Below are 14,819 nucleotides of genomic sequence, written 5' to 3' on the forward strand. Positions count from 1 at the left end.
GGTAAAACTCATGGTAGTGCAAATTTAAGAGTTGTCTTGAAACAAAATCTAAAAAAAAAAAGATCCAAGCATTCAACCTTCTAATTAAAATGATGTTTTCATTAATTAGGTTAGATTTAACCCTTACTTATAATAAGTCCAATAAGTTACATGCTTATATTGCATTCAATAGCTTATATTTTTCATATATTTTTCTCTTATATTTATTTTAATGAATAAGACTCAAATGCAAAGTAGACTTTACCATATTTTACTCTGCATGATTATATATTTCCCTTGCTATGCCATTTTACTATATAGGGCAAAGCAATTTCATATAACCTACATATTCATATAATCAGAAGGTTTAATCAAATATTATTTTCTTAAAAAGTTTTGATACATATATGCATAGGTTTAGTAAATCTACATATTATCTGTAAATTTAAATTCTTATTTCTTTTATATTATATACGTGAGTCTCATAAATTAAATTTCGTTATACAACCTATAAGGTTTACATTTTGAGCATAAAGAGCTTCGTTTAAACCAAATATTTTTCTTTTTTGCTATTTCCTGTAGCAGTTCAAGTAACATTTATAAGGCAATGAGAATGATATTTTGAAGCTAACATTTAGTAAGTAGTGAAAATGTCATCTTAAAGCTACTAAAGTTATAAAAAATTACCACTAAAAATTAAGTTGTCAAGTGTTTTAAAAAAAACAAAATACTGTCTATGAATATAAATATATCATTTTGAAGTTTTCTTTAAATGAAATTCTATAAATTCAATATATTATTTTAGTTAAAACGTTATTGTTGATATATGTACTTGAAACTTGTCATCTTGAATTTTATTATTATCATTTTTTTTTTCTACCAAAATCTATTTAATCATTAAGTTAGTATCAATTTAACCTAAGGTACCAACTTTATTCACAAAAATTATGGTGACCAAGGTAGAATTTGAAATGTGACATGTAACAAACAAAGACGTCATAAGCATACAAGTGTAACAAACACTAGTTCAATTTTGCATGATCGCATGATCCTTAAAGATATCACCAATATGTGGCCAATTAAAGTTAGAAAATTGGTTAATTTATGCCTAATTAGATAAACAAATTAAGAATTAGAATATGTGAGGAATAAGATAATAAAGAAACAACAAACATAATTAAGTCTATATAATCATTTTCAATGAAATGCTTTCTTGTCTTTTGAATTCTTTCTACAAATTATAAAATTTAGTTTTCTAACAAAAACCATTTCTTTGTTATTTTACAAAAGTATTAAACATTTAAGTCAAAAAATAATGTACATGAATTTCAGTAAACTTAAGTAACAAATCAAATAAAATTTCTTTTGATTAAGATAAGACTTAAGAATCATGCTCTTTCTAAAAGAAAATTCAATGTTTCCTAGATGTAAATAGAAGCTAAACTGGGATTAAAATGCTTGCACAAAACAAGTAAAAGTCGCCATTGAAACTCTTCCCTCTATGGGATACATTATCTCTATTCCTAAATTTTCAGCAAAAAAGATTTTTAATTTGCTATTAAATTTATTAATATCTCAAAATCCTGCATAAAAGATTCAATAAGTAAAAACACACTACTTTAAATTTACCTCGAGTCCATTACAAGTAAAATGCATTCCAATAGCCAACAAGTCATATGAATATGTAACAATCATGCTTTCCTTTTCCCTATTACCTTTCTCTTCAGCATTATATTTTATAAAATGCTTGATCATTAGGTTCAAGTGTTGATTTAGTTTTGTATCATATTAAGAATCAAACAGGCCATCAGTGGAAGAAAATAAGTGTTGTAGACTTAAATCCTACATAAAAAAGAATTGAATATGTTCTTGTTGAAATTTTTTAAAAATGACTTTTGAGTTGATCTGGCACATTGTATAACTATCTTCGTACTAATAATTGAGCATCATAGCAACGCATTTTCACAGATATGTCATTCTTATTAGCCATGTTTTAATAATAATTTGTCATCATTTGTAATATAATTGTAATTAGCCTAAACTAATTGAAAGTATATAGCTATTGATAACTTATCAATTATCAATGAGCTAGAATTATTAACATTGTATGTAATGAATATTAATATATAACTTTATTATAGCATAGACTCCAAGAATTTATGATATATTGAAAGCAAAATTATAAGTTTGTCTTTTCTAAATTTTGTCATTATTATTTAGTTTGAACTAGCTAGCAACATAGCTATCATCATTTTTAACGTCAAATTCTTTAACTACATCAATTCCAAATCCATGAGCAATTTTTCCTATTGGTGAATCAACCTCTACTAAATAATTCATGCATGCAAAGCAAATTGGAGAAAGATAAAACACTAATAAATACACGTTAAAAGGCTTAAAAATGTATGCTCATAAGATAGTAGATCTTACACTTGAAACCAAAGAGATTATCCTTTATTGGTATAATTTTTTTGTACCGATACTATTTATTATTGGACAAGTGTGATAGTTTCTTTTTTGAAAGCATTTACAAATAAAACAAAATAAAAAGGTAGTAAGAATTATTGCTTTTAATACTTACTTTAAACAATTGTCCTTCAAGAAATCATATACCTTTGAACTTAGGAGCATGCTTAAATGGATCATATCTTAAACCATTTGCTAAGAAATTAAAAATTAAATAAGAAAATTGAATGTTTCCCACTGTAACAATTTATCAAACATATTGAAGACAATAGAGGTGCAAGAATGTCGAGTTTATAAATAAAGTTTACTTTGAAAAATTATCAATTGAACCAAAGAACCAAGAATTTCAATAATATGGTTGACAAGGTAAGTATTTTTTGAGAGGCAAACTTGATAAAAAAAGCTTTAATTATAATAAAAAATTGATTTTTGAAAATGTTTTACTGCTATTGCCTTCAATTGTTTTAGTTATAAAATGATTTTGATATGAAAGATTATAAGTTTTGAGGATGGGGAAAAACTGCAAGATACAAATTTTGTGGACAAACAAAAAATTTCATTTGAGAAAAACTACCAAAGAGATTAACTATTTTTTGTTTTTAACGTTAGTCTTTAAGAGTGACATGGATTTTATATCCTTATGTTAATATTTCTTTGGTCCAAATCAATAAATTGTAGGATTGTAGAATCATTAGCAAACAATAAAAAAGATGTTTGGAAGTTTGTTCATTGTTATTTTATACCTTTTCAACACTTGTCAACAAATTTTTTTCTTTTGTTATCTAATGGCATTGTCTTTTAATTAAAAAAATAAAAAGAAGGAAAAAAAGTGTGGGGGATTGGAGATAGTAGAAAATAAGAGAGAAATAGAGGAATAAAGCGAGAGAAGAAAAAAAAAAGAAGCAAGAAGGGAAAAAATAGTCTTATGCAAATCTAATCAAACTGAGGTCATTTTTCAGTTGTGCCTAGCACATGTTTCACATAGTGAATGACACTAATAATTTTTTTTCTTGAAAAAATATATATTTTTAAAAAATAGCCTAGCTTTGACCCATTTGTGACCATTTTTTTTTTTCAATTTTCAAAATTGAATGAAATTAGATAATTAAAATGGAATTGAATTGCTGTAATTTCTTTATACCAAAATAGCTTATGGTCTTCATAATATTGCAATTTTTTGCTTATATAAACTAGTATCAAAATCACTTTCTAGTGATAATAGGCTTATATATCATTTAGCTCTATACAAAATAGGTTGGATATGAATTAACATATGGTGATCACTTTATTGCCATCTCTTAAACAATGAACACTGTATGACCTTTAGTAAGGGAAATTGATTTGATAGTTCTCAAAATGGGATTAATATTCATTTGATCTTTTTTTTTTTTACTTTTTTCTTTAATATATTTTTTTTAAAAAATTAAGGTCATTTTATCCGATTACTTTTATTCATTAACAATTCTCAAATATGCGGGATGAGTACTTAAAATTTAAAATTTTAATCATGATTTTTCTATTGTATTAATATTTAAGAAAAGTCCATATGACATAAATATATATAGATATATATAATGCTAATTAAAAGAAAAGAAAGATCATGATTAATAAATTTTAGGTATGGATTGTTTTGGATTTTTTGTGGTATCATTATAAATATTGATATTCTAATTTTGTTCTTTTGAAAATGTGTTATTATTTGTATGTATGGATTTGTATTTTTTTAGATATTTTGAAGATTTGTTAATGAAAATAAAAATGAACTTTTCTTTATGAAAATGAAATTTGAATCTTAGTTTCATGAATTTTTTTATTTTTTTTATAAATTATATCATTTTTGTTTGAAATTAATAATGTAGGTTTGTTAAATTTTGACTAATTAAAATAATTGTATCATATTATATTAAAAATATTTATGATTATTTGAAAGAAATTGTAGACTATTTTAGATTAAAAAAGAGAAGGGAATTAAATAATGCTAATAGAGTAATCTTCCTTAGGTTCTTTGTAAATTTTTACTTTCAATTTTTAATTGTTGTTTTTAAAATAAAATTTTGTTAGGTAATTGCAATGATTTATAGAGTTAATTTAGGCATATATTTGTTTTGATATAAAATTTGATGTGTAAATTGAGGATTTGATAAGAATTTCAAGTTTGGGACACTATCGATGAACTACTAAAATTGGTAGTAAAAAGTTCAAATAAGAGATTTCATCAAATATATTTCCTTTCTTATTACTTTATTTTAATTAATAATTTTGGTAGCTGTTTCTCACATTAAGGGAAGTTACAAACATTGGATTATAGGCAAAACCAATTACATTTTCTAAAAATCATGTAATGTACTAGTTTTTTTACATTATTTATACTTTTAAAAGATCATCTTCTTATTTTATTGTTATAAAGTATCATAATAGTGGTTTTCAAGCAACCTTTGTTTTGAAAGAATCAACAAGAGGTAAGACAATTGAACTGCTTACAATAAAGTTTTGCTTGAAAAATATTGTTTGGATCCAAATTAGTGCATATTTAAGCAAAAGTGATTTTTTTTTCCTTTTTGTTTAATTTGATTATTGAATAATTGATTAATTGTTTTAAAGATTTAATTTGAATTGATTTTTATAGATTAAATGTCGAGATTCGCACTAAACTTGCGGGGTATTATCTATTTTGACCTGAAAGTCTCACAGTTTTATCTCACAAACGGTGCCTCATAAGTTTAGGTTTAAGTCTCTACTTATATCATAACAGATATTTAAAATCTCTCTATGTGAGATTAAAATGTCACAAACTCCCTCCGTTAAAGCTTGATGTCCCTATTAAGCTTAACATAAAGCACACACAGATCATAAAATCATACCAGACGTTGAAATTCTAGAGGTGGCTCATATCGTGTAATATTTAGCTTTTGCAAGATTCTAGAGGTGAGTCCCATGATGTAACATTTAGCTTCCGTCCGACTGATAACCTGGCTCTAATATCATTTATGAAAACTCACACTCAACCTGCGAGATATTATCTATTTGATCTGAGGGTCTCATAGTTTTATCACACAAAAGACGCTTTATAATTATAGCAGATCTTTAGAATACTTGATGTGGGATTGGAGTGTCACATTAAAGGGCAAAGAAAACAAAACAAAAAGGTTATGGTAGAGGAATATGCCCTTAAAACTTTTTAAATGTTGCATTAAGGATGATGGTTTTATTTTGATTATGTTTTGATTTTGATTTATAACTAATGTGGGAACCCGGCTCTGCCTAGATTATTTTAAGTTTTTTTTTTTATTTATAGCATAAAATTTTTGAAGAGATAATAAAAAAATTGGTTGTTGGTTTAGGTAAAAACATTGAAAGATATAATTTGTATTTTGTTGTATCATACAAAGTAGAAAGAAATAAGACTATAATGAAATAAAGTTGAATCAATTATAGATAAAATGGAGAAAGCAATGCAAATGTAGCTAAAAAATAAAAATATAAGCCAAATAAAGGGTTCATGCACGTAAGGTTTATAACCCAAACAATTGCAACTATAATTAAATTTTAAAACCCAAAAAACCAAAAGTAACAATAAAAAATACAAAAAACCAAACAATGAGTCAGTAGAAATGACATAAACATTCTAGATCTCTTTTTTTTTTCTCTTATTTTCTACAAAAAATAAAAAATGAACTTAATAATTTCGATAAACCTAGACCAAATCAAGCTTTCATATGGTTATAAATTGTCTCAACATGCATGATTTCATTCTTTTTCTAGCTATTATTTTTTTCTTATTTTCTTACTTTTTTTTTTACATGTCTTATTCCTTACTTTCTTCTAAGCCTGTTAACATTTTTTTATTAACTTGCCACACAACTCTTGATATCATCCATGAATATCGAATTTCATACCATGCAAATGTTTGAACTAATTTAAATACTTTTAAATGAAAAGTTGGCTTTAAAGTATGAACCTATCAAAAATTTGAGAAGCTGCTAATGCCCTATTTCTCTTCTTTACGGCTTTTAGTCTCACTTTTAGGTTGATTCTCCTATGGTATCCATTGTTTCAGATTCATTGAATTCCCTACTTGAACTAAAGACCTTTGGAAAGAATTCTCAGTTTGCATAAAAAATGTATTTATATTTAGGAAAAACTGTTGTTTCCAGGTCAAGTGACTATGTTCCTAGAATTGATAGAAAGATTCTATATAGTTAGAGTCAAGAGTTCATACCTATTATGATGTGAGACTGGTATTGTGTAATCTTTGATTGCCTATTATTCTTTTTGTTGTAGGACACTCCCTTGTATAGACCCAGACTCGTCTATCAACTACCTAAAATTTATGTAGTTTTCAGAGTAAACAATGTAAACAATGACGAAAGAAGTTTCAGAAAATGTTGTAAGGACATTTAAGTTTTATTGCGATGTTAAAAAAATATTATCGAGGAACAGGTCGAATAGTCGAAGAAAGGACATGCTTTAGTTTTTGAAGTCTTTAATGTATTCATAAGGTGGTCAATTCCGTCTGCCCTTATGTCTTTGTGAAGCATTTTTGATCATTTATTTCGTAAAGAGGGGACTGCTTATGTTATGAGAAAGGTTTGATCAAACATAGAATGAACTGAAAAAAATGGAAATAAACATCCAAACAATATACATGAATCACATACTAGCTAAAATTTATTCAAATAGCAAATAAACTTACCATCTCAACATCATATGCAACTTAAAAGCAAGTAAAACATCTAAGAAAAACCAAAATGTGGTTCAGCCAAGTAAGGGGAGATTAGGCCAAATCTTCAATGGCTTTCAACGGTGGATTGTGTTTTGTTTTTACTTGTTTTCTAGCTTTAATCTAACTATTGATTAATTGGATGAAGTTTAATTCAAGCTTTTGAACAAGAAAATGAACTACAAACTTTCAAGAAAAACAAGAAGAAAAATGTATGAAATAATATGAAATGTTATGAAAAATGTAATTAGGATGCAAGAAAATAGAAGATGGAAATTGAAAAAATATACATTTAAGCAAATAAAGGAAAAAAATTTTTTCCTTTTTTTTTCTTTTTTTTCATGGATTTTTTCTTGTTTCTCTTTTCCTCCCTTATTTCAGGAGTTATTCTCAGCCTTCCTATGTAGAAAACTATTTCTTTCTGTTGAGAAGATGATGGGAAAATATTTTTACAAAATTAAATCTAGGCCTTTGGATAAAAAACCATCTAATGGCTCAAATTTCTTTCTTTTTTATTTCAAAGAACAAACTTTAGTCATCGGATCAAGATTACCAATGTGATCCAATGGTTCAAGATATACACTGCAAAAATTAGATTTTTATAGTCATTAAAACTAAGTTAAAAAAAAATCATTTTGCCCTTAATGTAAAGTTTTTAGTCTTTAAGCCATTTTCTTGGACATCAATGTTCTCGTGTTCTTTTTTGAGATTTTAAAGCACCAAAAATTATAAAATAATATAGAATTAAGATATAAAAATTTTCATGAAAATTCAACCTTGAAAAGGTTAAATTATGAAATTATCCCTAAATGGTATATTGGTAATTTCATACATGGTATTTTGGTAATTTTATACATTCTGAGGTATTGCAGTGGTTTTGAATGCTCCAAAAATCATCAAATATTTTAAAAGCATGATCTAAAAGGTTTCATGAAAAATAGACCTTGAAAAGGTCAAATTACAAAAATATCCTCAAAGGATATTTTGGTGATTTCACACATTTTCAAGATACAATTAAGGTTTTCAATATCTCAAAAATCATCAAACTATATTAGAGCATGATCTATAGCTTTTCAAAAAGTTTTAACCTTGGGAAAGTGAAATTATAAAAATACCCCTAAGGATATTTTTATAATTTTACACCTCTCAAGATGTGATATGGGTTTTTAATGCATCAAAAATTTTAAAAAAAGGTTAATTATGGTTTGGAGATTTTCACAAAAATCCAATTCGAGAAGGTTAAATTATCAAAATACCCTTTTACAAAAATACCTTAAAGAATTGGTACTTTTACCCTTATCCAAGTACAATCAAGGTTTTTAGTGTTTTAGAATCACAATTTTCAATCTTAATTCACATTGGTTCCAATTTGATTGTGAATTTTCAAAGTTAACCCAAATTTCATATTTTTTGACCATTGTTAATCGATTTGGACCAAGTTTAATTAAATTTGATCGAGCTTGATCAAATTTGACCAGATTTGATCTTGGGTATTTAAGTCGAATTGGTCTTAAATTTAATTTTAAAAACTTATCAAAATCAAATAAATGTTAGATTTGAATTGAGATGACTTTTAAGTACTTCACAAATGGTTAGGATTTGGTCAAGAGAAAATTAGGTGTCTACAATGATCTCCTAAAATATAATGGTTAACTGAAAAAAAAAATTAATGTTGGTTTATTTAATAATAATTTTAAAAGCTTATTCTATAAATTTTCGTTCAATTTGATAATTGTGATGTTGAACTGTTCTACTTTGTTTAATAAAAAAAATAACAAAAACACTTATTTGACATGAAAGAGTAAGAGGAACAAAGCCTATAGATGGGATATGCATGAACACTCCCAAACATAAAAAAATGAGAAAATTTGAAGAAAAATATTTTTGTACATGTCTAAAATTTTTTCTTAGACATTAGTTCCATTGACAAAATTAGTAAATATAATTTTTCAATGAACATTGTAAATACAAAAACGATAAAACTACTAATATTTTAGATAACACGCCTATGGATTTGTAAGCATTAAACAAAATCAAATTGAAAAAACACGAACTATTACTTTAAGAGTCAAAATTTTTAGTTAAATAAAATGGTTTAACACGAATAATATATTATTTTAATTTTTGTTTATAAATTTTTTATGTATATTACAAATAAATATCTCAATCCGTCACCGATAAGAATTTGTGTATATCTTATTATTTGAGAAAAGCTAGTTTTGTTGAATATTTTGATAGTTTGGCCACATTTTTTATGATGACAAGTAAGACATTATTTGGTAAATAATTTTTTTAATGGTTAATCAAAATAAAAGGCAAGTATAACATGAAGGAGGTACTTTGTTAATAAAATCTCAAGTGCTTCTTTGGGAATAGATTCTCCCTTTAAAAGATTGCAAAGTCAATTTGGCATAATATATTTCATGTCTATATTTTGTTCTCATTCCTTTAACACAATATAACTTCATTTGATTGACTAAGAATATTTGATCATCATAACTTAAATATAACTTAACTTCATTTGGTTGTTTAAGAATATATCATTCCTTTTAATTTTACTAAAATGTCCTTCACTACTATAGTAATAAATGAACTTATATATTCTATAAATACAATTCTTTATGAAACTACACATTGAAATTAAAATGAAGCAAATTGAAAACAACATATAATTAACAAATTATTTATAACACTATTGAAAGGTATTTATGCTTAAATTGTTTATCTATTTATTGAATTATTAATTTTAATCAATATTAAAATCTTTAAAAAATAAAATTAAAGTTGCTAATATTCTCAAAGCAATTTTAAAGTCAAATATATAATAAAATATCTATTTTAAGAATGAGAAAATATATTGTAACGGTTGGGATTTGTAAAACTAAGAAGAAAACTTTTGAGTTTGGGGTATGTGGAAATTGAGATTTATTTATTTATTATATTTGTTCCATTCAATTATTACAAGGACATTATGGACCAAAGAAAATTTTGAGTAAGGGATAAAGGAAGAAAATTCACATTTTTCTAAGAATAAAAGATAACCTAATAGGGAATAGATATGGGTTTCCAATCAAATTTTTGACAATTTGGAAGCAAACATTATCAACATACAACATATCAAATAAACCAAACCCCAACAAACTCAAAAATATTTTCAACATTCAAAGTGGTAATCAAAGATTTTGTGAATCAAACGTCTTTAAAGTGTAAGTGTGATATCCATCCCGAGTAGTATATATTTTATTGTGTGAAATTAATTTTCCTTAGATGCTAAAATTTTAGTATCTACAACATGTAGGCTATAATTTCAATAAATTATAGCCATGTAGAAAATTTAAGTTTTTGGTGTTTAGCATTTAGTTTTTATATAATAGATTTCTTATTAGTCTTTGGAAGTTTAAACTCTTTTTCATAATAGCCATTACATCTATCAAATAATCATGACTGAGGATAGATTGAAAGCTAACATAATCATTAATTAATTAATTATTATGTGATTGGTTACTAAACATAGTTGTAAATATTGGGTTTCTAAATTCTTGTAGTGCATCAAGAAATCAACGTGTGATTATATACTATGGCAAATCAAGTAAGTGGCTTATTGAATCTTTGATTGTTTTATAAATGTATAAGTATATAATGTTAAAATAAGTCAAATATGATTTTGTTTATTTTTATATGAAATTTTGTTTTCGTATGAATTATTTTATATTTTATAACTATAAAATTGATTTGAAAGCTATGAATTGATGATTTATTATATTCTGAATCTGTCTTGAAATGATACTTGAAGAATAATGTACGAACTAAAAATAATTTTGAGAAATGCACTTTATCATGGTTTTGGAAATTGATATGTGAATTGAAATGAAATGAAATTGTTACTGAATCTAAATATATATAGTTTAAACTTTGCCATTAGGGATGAATACAATGATATTACAAGTTAGAATTGTTTTTAGCTTTTATGAGATAAATTTATGAATTTGGACGTTGTCACTAGAGTGACAATTGTTGTACCCATTAAATCTGAATCTTGTTGCCCCGTCATTGGAGATGAATACAATGGTATTACAAGCTAGTATTGTATTTAACCTTTTCAAAGTTAATATTATGAATTTGGACCTTGCAACTAGGATGGTAGTACTTTCCATGCCATTGGTATATATATGAATGAAAGCGACTTTCAATTCGCATGCCCAGCTTCATTGCTACGGCAAATAGTATCTACTTGTGGATTCGTCCACTTGATCTCATGCACATAATAGTTATAGTATTACGTGTGATTCCTTCTGTCATATACATATATACACTCATTTTTCTTACAGTCAGATTCTGACTCAAATTGTTGTGAGTGCAATGTATGTCAAATTCCCTTTAGCTATAAATAGAGCCACTCTTTGGCTTCTTTGGTAAAGCTTAATCAAGTATCTCCTCGAGGACTGGTGGTTCTGTTTTGATTTTGTTGCACCAGACTCTGTGGAAGTAGGAACCAAATATGATGGGAAAGCTGCAGAAATCAATGGCAAAATTGCCATGCCCTGAATCAAATTGTCTGTCTCATCACCAAGTAACAATTGAGACAGTCCATGGTGCAAATTTGGCTTTGAGACAGGTGAAGTGTGATGTTTGTATACAGGAAAATAATCAAGTGTGTAATTGTGGTCATGTCCAGAGAATGCAGGTAAATGGAAAAGATGGGGCTGATCATTCTTTCCTTCATGCGGTCGTAAATATGAGTGCAATGCTCATAGGTAAGTTTGTCTATTTCCCTGCATGTTTGCTTCTTCAATCCAACGCAGAAAGATGTAGGAAATGATGCCTCCAAAGGTTCTTTGCATTCATTTACACAACTTGCTTTCCTGATGAAGATATTTATATAGAAAAAGTATATCCTTAAATATGGTAAGTGAAAAAAGCCATAAGTAGAGGATTTATTTTTTGCCATCTATTCGTTTAACAAAAAATCTGTAACTCCACAAAATCAACTTTTTTAGTTACAAATGTCTAAACCATATTATAAACATACTTTGAAGGTTTTTTTTTTTTTTTTTAAATTATATATGCCTTAGATTACAGCACCCAATAACATTTTTTAGTTCACATGTAAAACAGGTCTTGGCCAGTTATCAACTCCATATGCTCTAGAAAATGGAGGATGGGCTTCTGTTTTCCTGCTTGTAGGAATTGGGGTTATATGCGCTTATTGCTCTCATCTGCTTGGAGAATGTCTTAAGAAGAATCCAAGATCCGAAAGCTATTTTGATATTGGAGAGAATGCATTAGGAAGAAAAGGAAGAGTTTTAGCAGCAACCTTCGTCTACCTGGAAATTTTCATGGCCCTTGTGTCTTACACCATTTCACTCCATGACAATCTGAACGCAGTTTTCTCCGGGAACCGACTTAAGCTGCCAGGGGTTAAGCTGTCTACATCTCAGCTGATAACTGTGATTGCTGTTTTGATAGCGCTTCCAAGTCTATGGTTGAGAGATCTTTCTTCCATATCTTTCCTTTCATGGGGTGGTGTCCTCATGTCACTTATTATCTTCACATCAGTGGTGTGCACTGCTATTTTTGGAGGTGTTAAAGCTAACCACAGCATACCGGTGCTACATGTGAAAAATTTTCCTGCCATATCTGGACTTTATATCTTCATTTATTCTGGCCATGTTGTTTTCCCCAACTTATACAAAGCCATGAAAGATCCATCCAAGTTCACTAAGGTAGATAGCTATTAAGATTATTTTTCTTCTGTTATTTTTTAACACATGAACTCTTATTGCCTATTTTTTCATCACCCAAGTCAAAGAATGTCAGGTGCTTTTTTAAGCAAAATTTTGTCTGTTCTATTTAAAAATTAACTTTTCTTTTGGGAGAATCATATATCATATCCTATAGATTTTTACACTTCTAAAAAAAGTTTCTATGATATTTAATATTAAAATATCTATTCTTTCACTCGGTACTTATCCTAGTTGATTAATGTAATCACCCTTAAGAGATAGCATTTATTGGATTTTAAATCCTGACGTCTGCAATCATTTTTCCTATCCCTTGACAGTGACTTCCTTTGTTTAAAAAAAAAAAAAAATTCTATTCTTCCTAATTAACTCATCTGTTTCCTTTTCCATCTTAATCTCCTGTGTTTTCTCCTTCTGTTTTTTTTTTCATTGATGCTGTTGTAGCACTTGTACTTCATCAAATGGTATCTGCTCCGTGTCGTTTTCCATTTTGTCAGTTTGTTTCATTAGCATAGAATCTGCCTACGTTTCGGTATTCCTTGATTCCAAACTTAAACTTGAAGTAGAACCTAAGAATTAAATTATTTTTCATATTCGAAGCAATTGCGTATCTGCAGCTAGAATGAATATTGTAACTGACCAACTTTTTCTGCACTTGCTTCCAGGCATCTATTGTCAGCTTTGCATCAGTCACTTCACTTTACACTGCTCTAGCATTCCTGGGTGCCAAGTTGTTTGGTCCACAAGTCAACCCTCAGATCACCCTCAGCTTGCCCCAACACTATTTTGTCACAAAAATTGCATTGTGGGCAACTGTGTTAACTCCCATCACTAAATATGCGCTTGGGTTTATACCTATTGCTTCTCATCTAGAGCGTAACTTACCAGATTCTCTGAGTTCACGGATGAAATTGATCATAAGAGGCTGTGTAGGCTCCATTCTTCTTCTAGTGATACTAGTTCTTGCTCTTTCTGTTCCATATTTCGAGCACGTGGTTAGCATCACTGGCTCCCTCGTAAGCGTCTGCATTAGCATGATTTTACCCTGTGCCTTCTACATCAAGCTTTCTTGGCCTCAGATATCAAAAAGCCTCCTCATTCTTAACCTTTCCCTCATTGCTTTTGGTTCACTTCTTGGGGTACTTGGAACCATTTCATCAGCAAAGTTACTAATAAAAAGCCTCGTGAGAGATCACTCAACTTGACAGGGCAAGTCATTCTGGTCGGAATGCCATTTCCTCTTGTCTGCTTAGTATGGAAAATAATTGAGTCCTTGTGACAGATTAGTTAAATACCGGAAAGTAAATTGGACTCTGAAGAAGACTGCGGTTTCATTTTGCACCATGAATTTCTTATCTTTTACTACTATTTATCAAACATGATAGTGTTAACATCTGGCAGTTGAAGAGATGAGTTGTTAAACTCTTCTTCTATATTGAAATTCATAATACACCGCCTCTTTCGTATATTCTTCAAAAGGGTAGTTTTGTTTTTAGCTTTAAGAAATTCTAGTTCATGCAAATCTTTGTGGTTATGGTTGAACTGAGTTTTTAAAACAAAACGAAACAATATATATATATATATATATATATATATTAGTTTTTGGTACTGTGTGATGTACTGTATAATTTTTATCTCTAAAAATTTATTTTAATAAATAATTTTTTTATGTTATATAATATATAATAAAGATAAATAATAATAATTTAATTTTGATTTTGATATAATATAAGTAAAATTTTATAACTTTTGATATAATTTTATTTTATCATAGTTAATCTTCATTACTTAAAAATAGCATCAACATTGAGTATGGAGTCTGGTAGGTGTTGCCACACCAAAACCTGACCCTTTGAACAACCAAGTCTAGCAATATTGTAAGCTAAATTGTTAGTAGCTCTTTTGGTATGAGT

General features: G+C 27.7%; 1 protein-coding gene across 1 annotated transcript; it reads left to right on the forward strand.

Moving 5' to 3' along the window:
• The first annotated feature begins 11,166 nt into the window (after positions 1-11,166).
• On the forward strand, positions 11,167-14,374 carry LOC149519249 (amino acid transporter AVT1H-like). The gene is made up of 3 exons (XM_089758860.1): positions 11,167-11,919; positions 12,281-12,888; positions 13,572-14,374. The coding sequence occupies exons 1-3, from the start codon at positions 11,664-11,666 to the stop codon at positions 14,109-14,111; spliced, it is 1,404 nt and encodes a 467-aa protein (XP_089614986.1). The 5' UTR covers positions 11,167-11,663; the 3' UTR covers positions 14,112-14,374.
• The last annotated feature ends 445 nt before the right edge of the window (positions 14,375-14,819 follow it).

This window comes from Durio zibethinus, chromosome 4 (assembly GCF_047325235.1).
Source record: "Durio zibethinus cultivar Kanyao isolate XHJ-2024 chromosome 4, ASM4732523v1, whole genome shotgun sequence".
Classification (NCBI taxonomy): domain Eukaryota; kingdom Viridiplantae; phylum Streptophyta; class Magnoliopsida; order Malvales; family Malvaceae; genus Durio; species Durio zibethinus.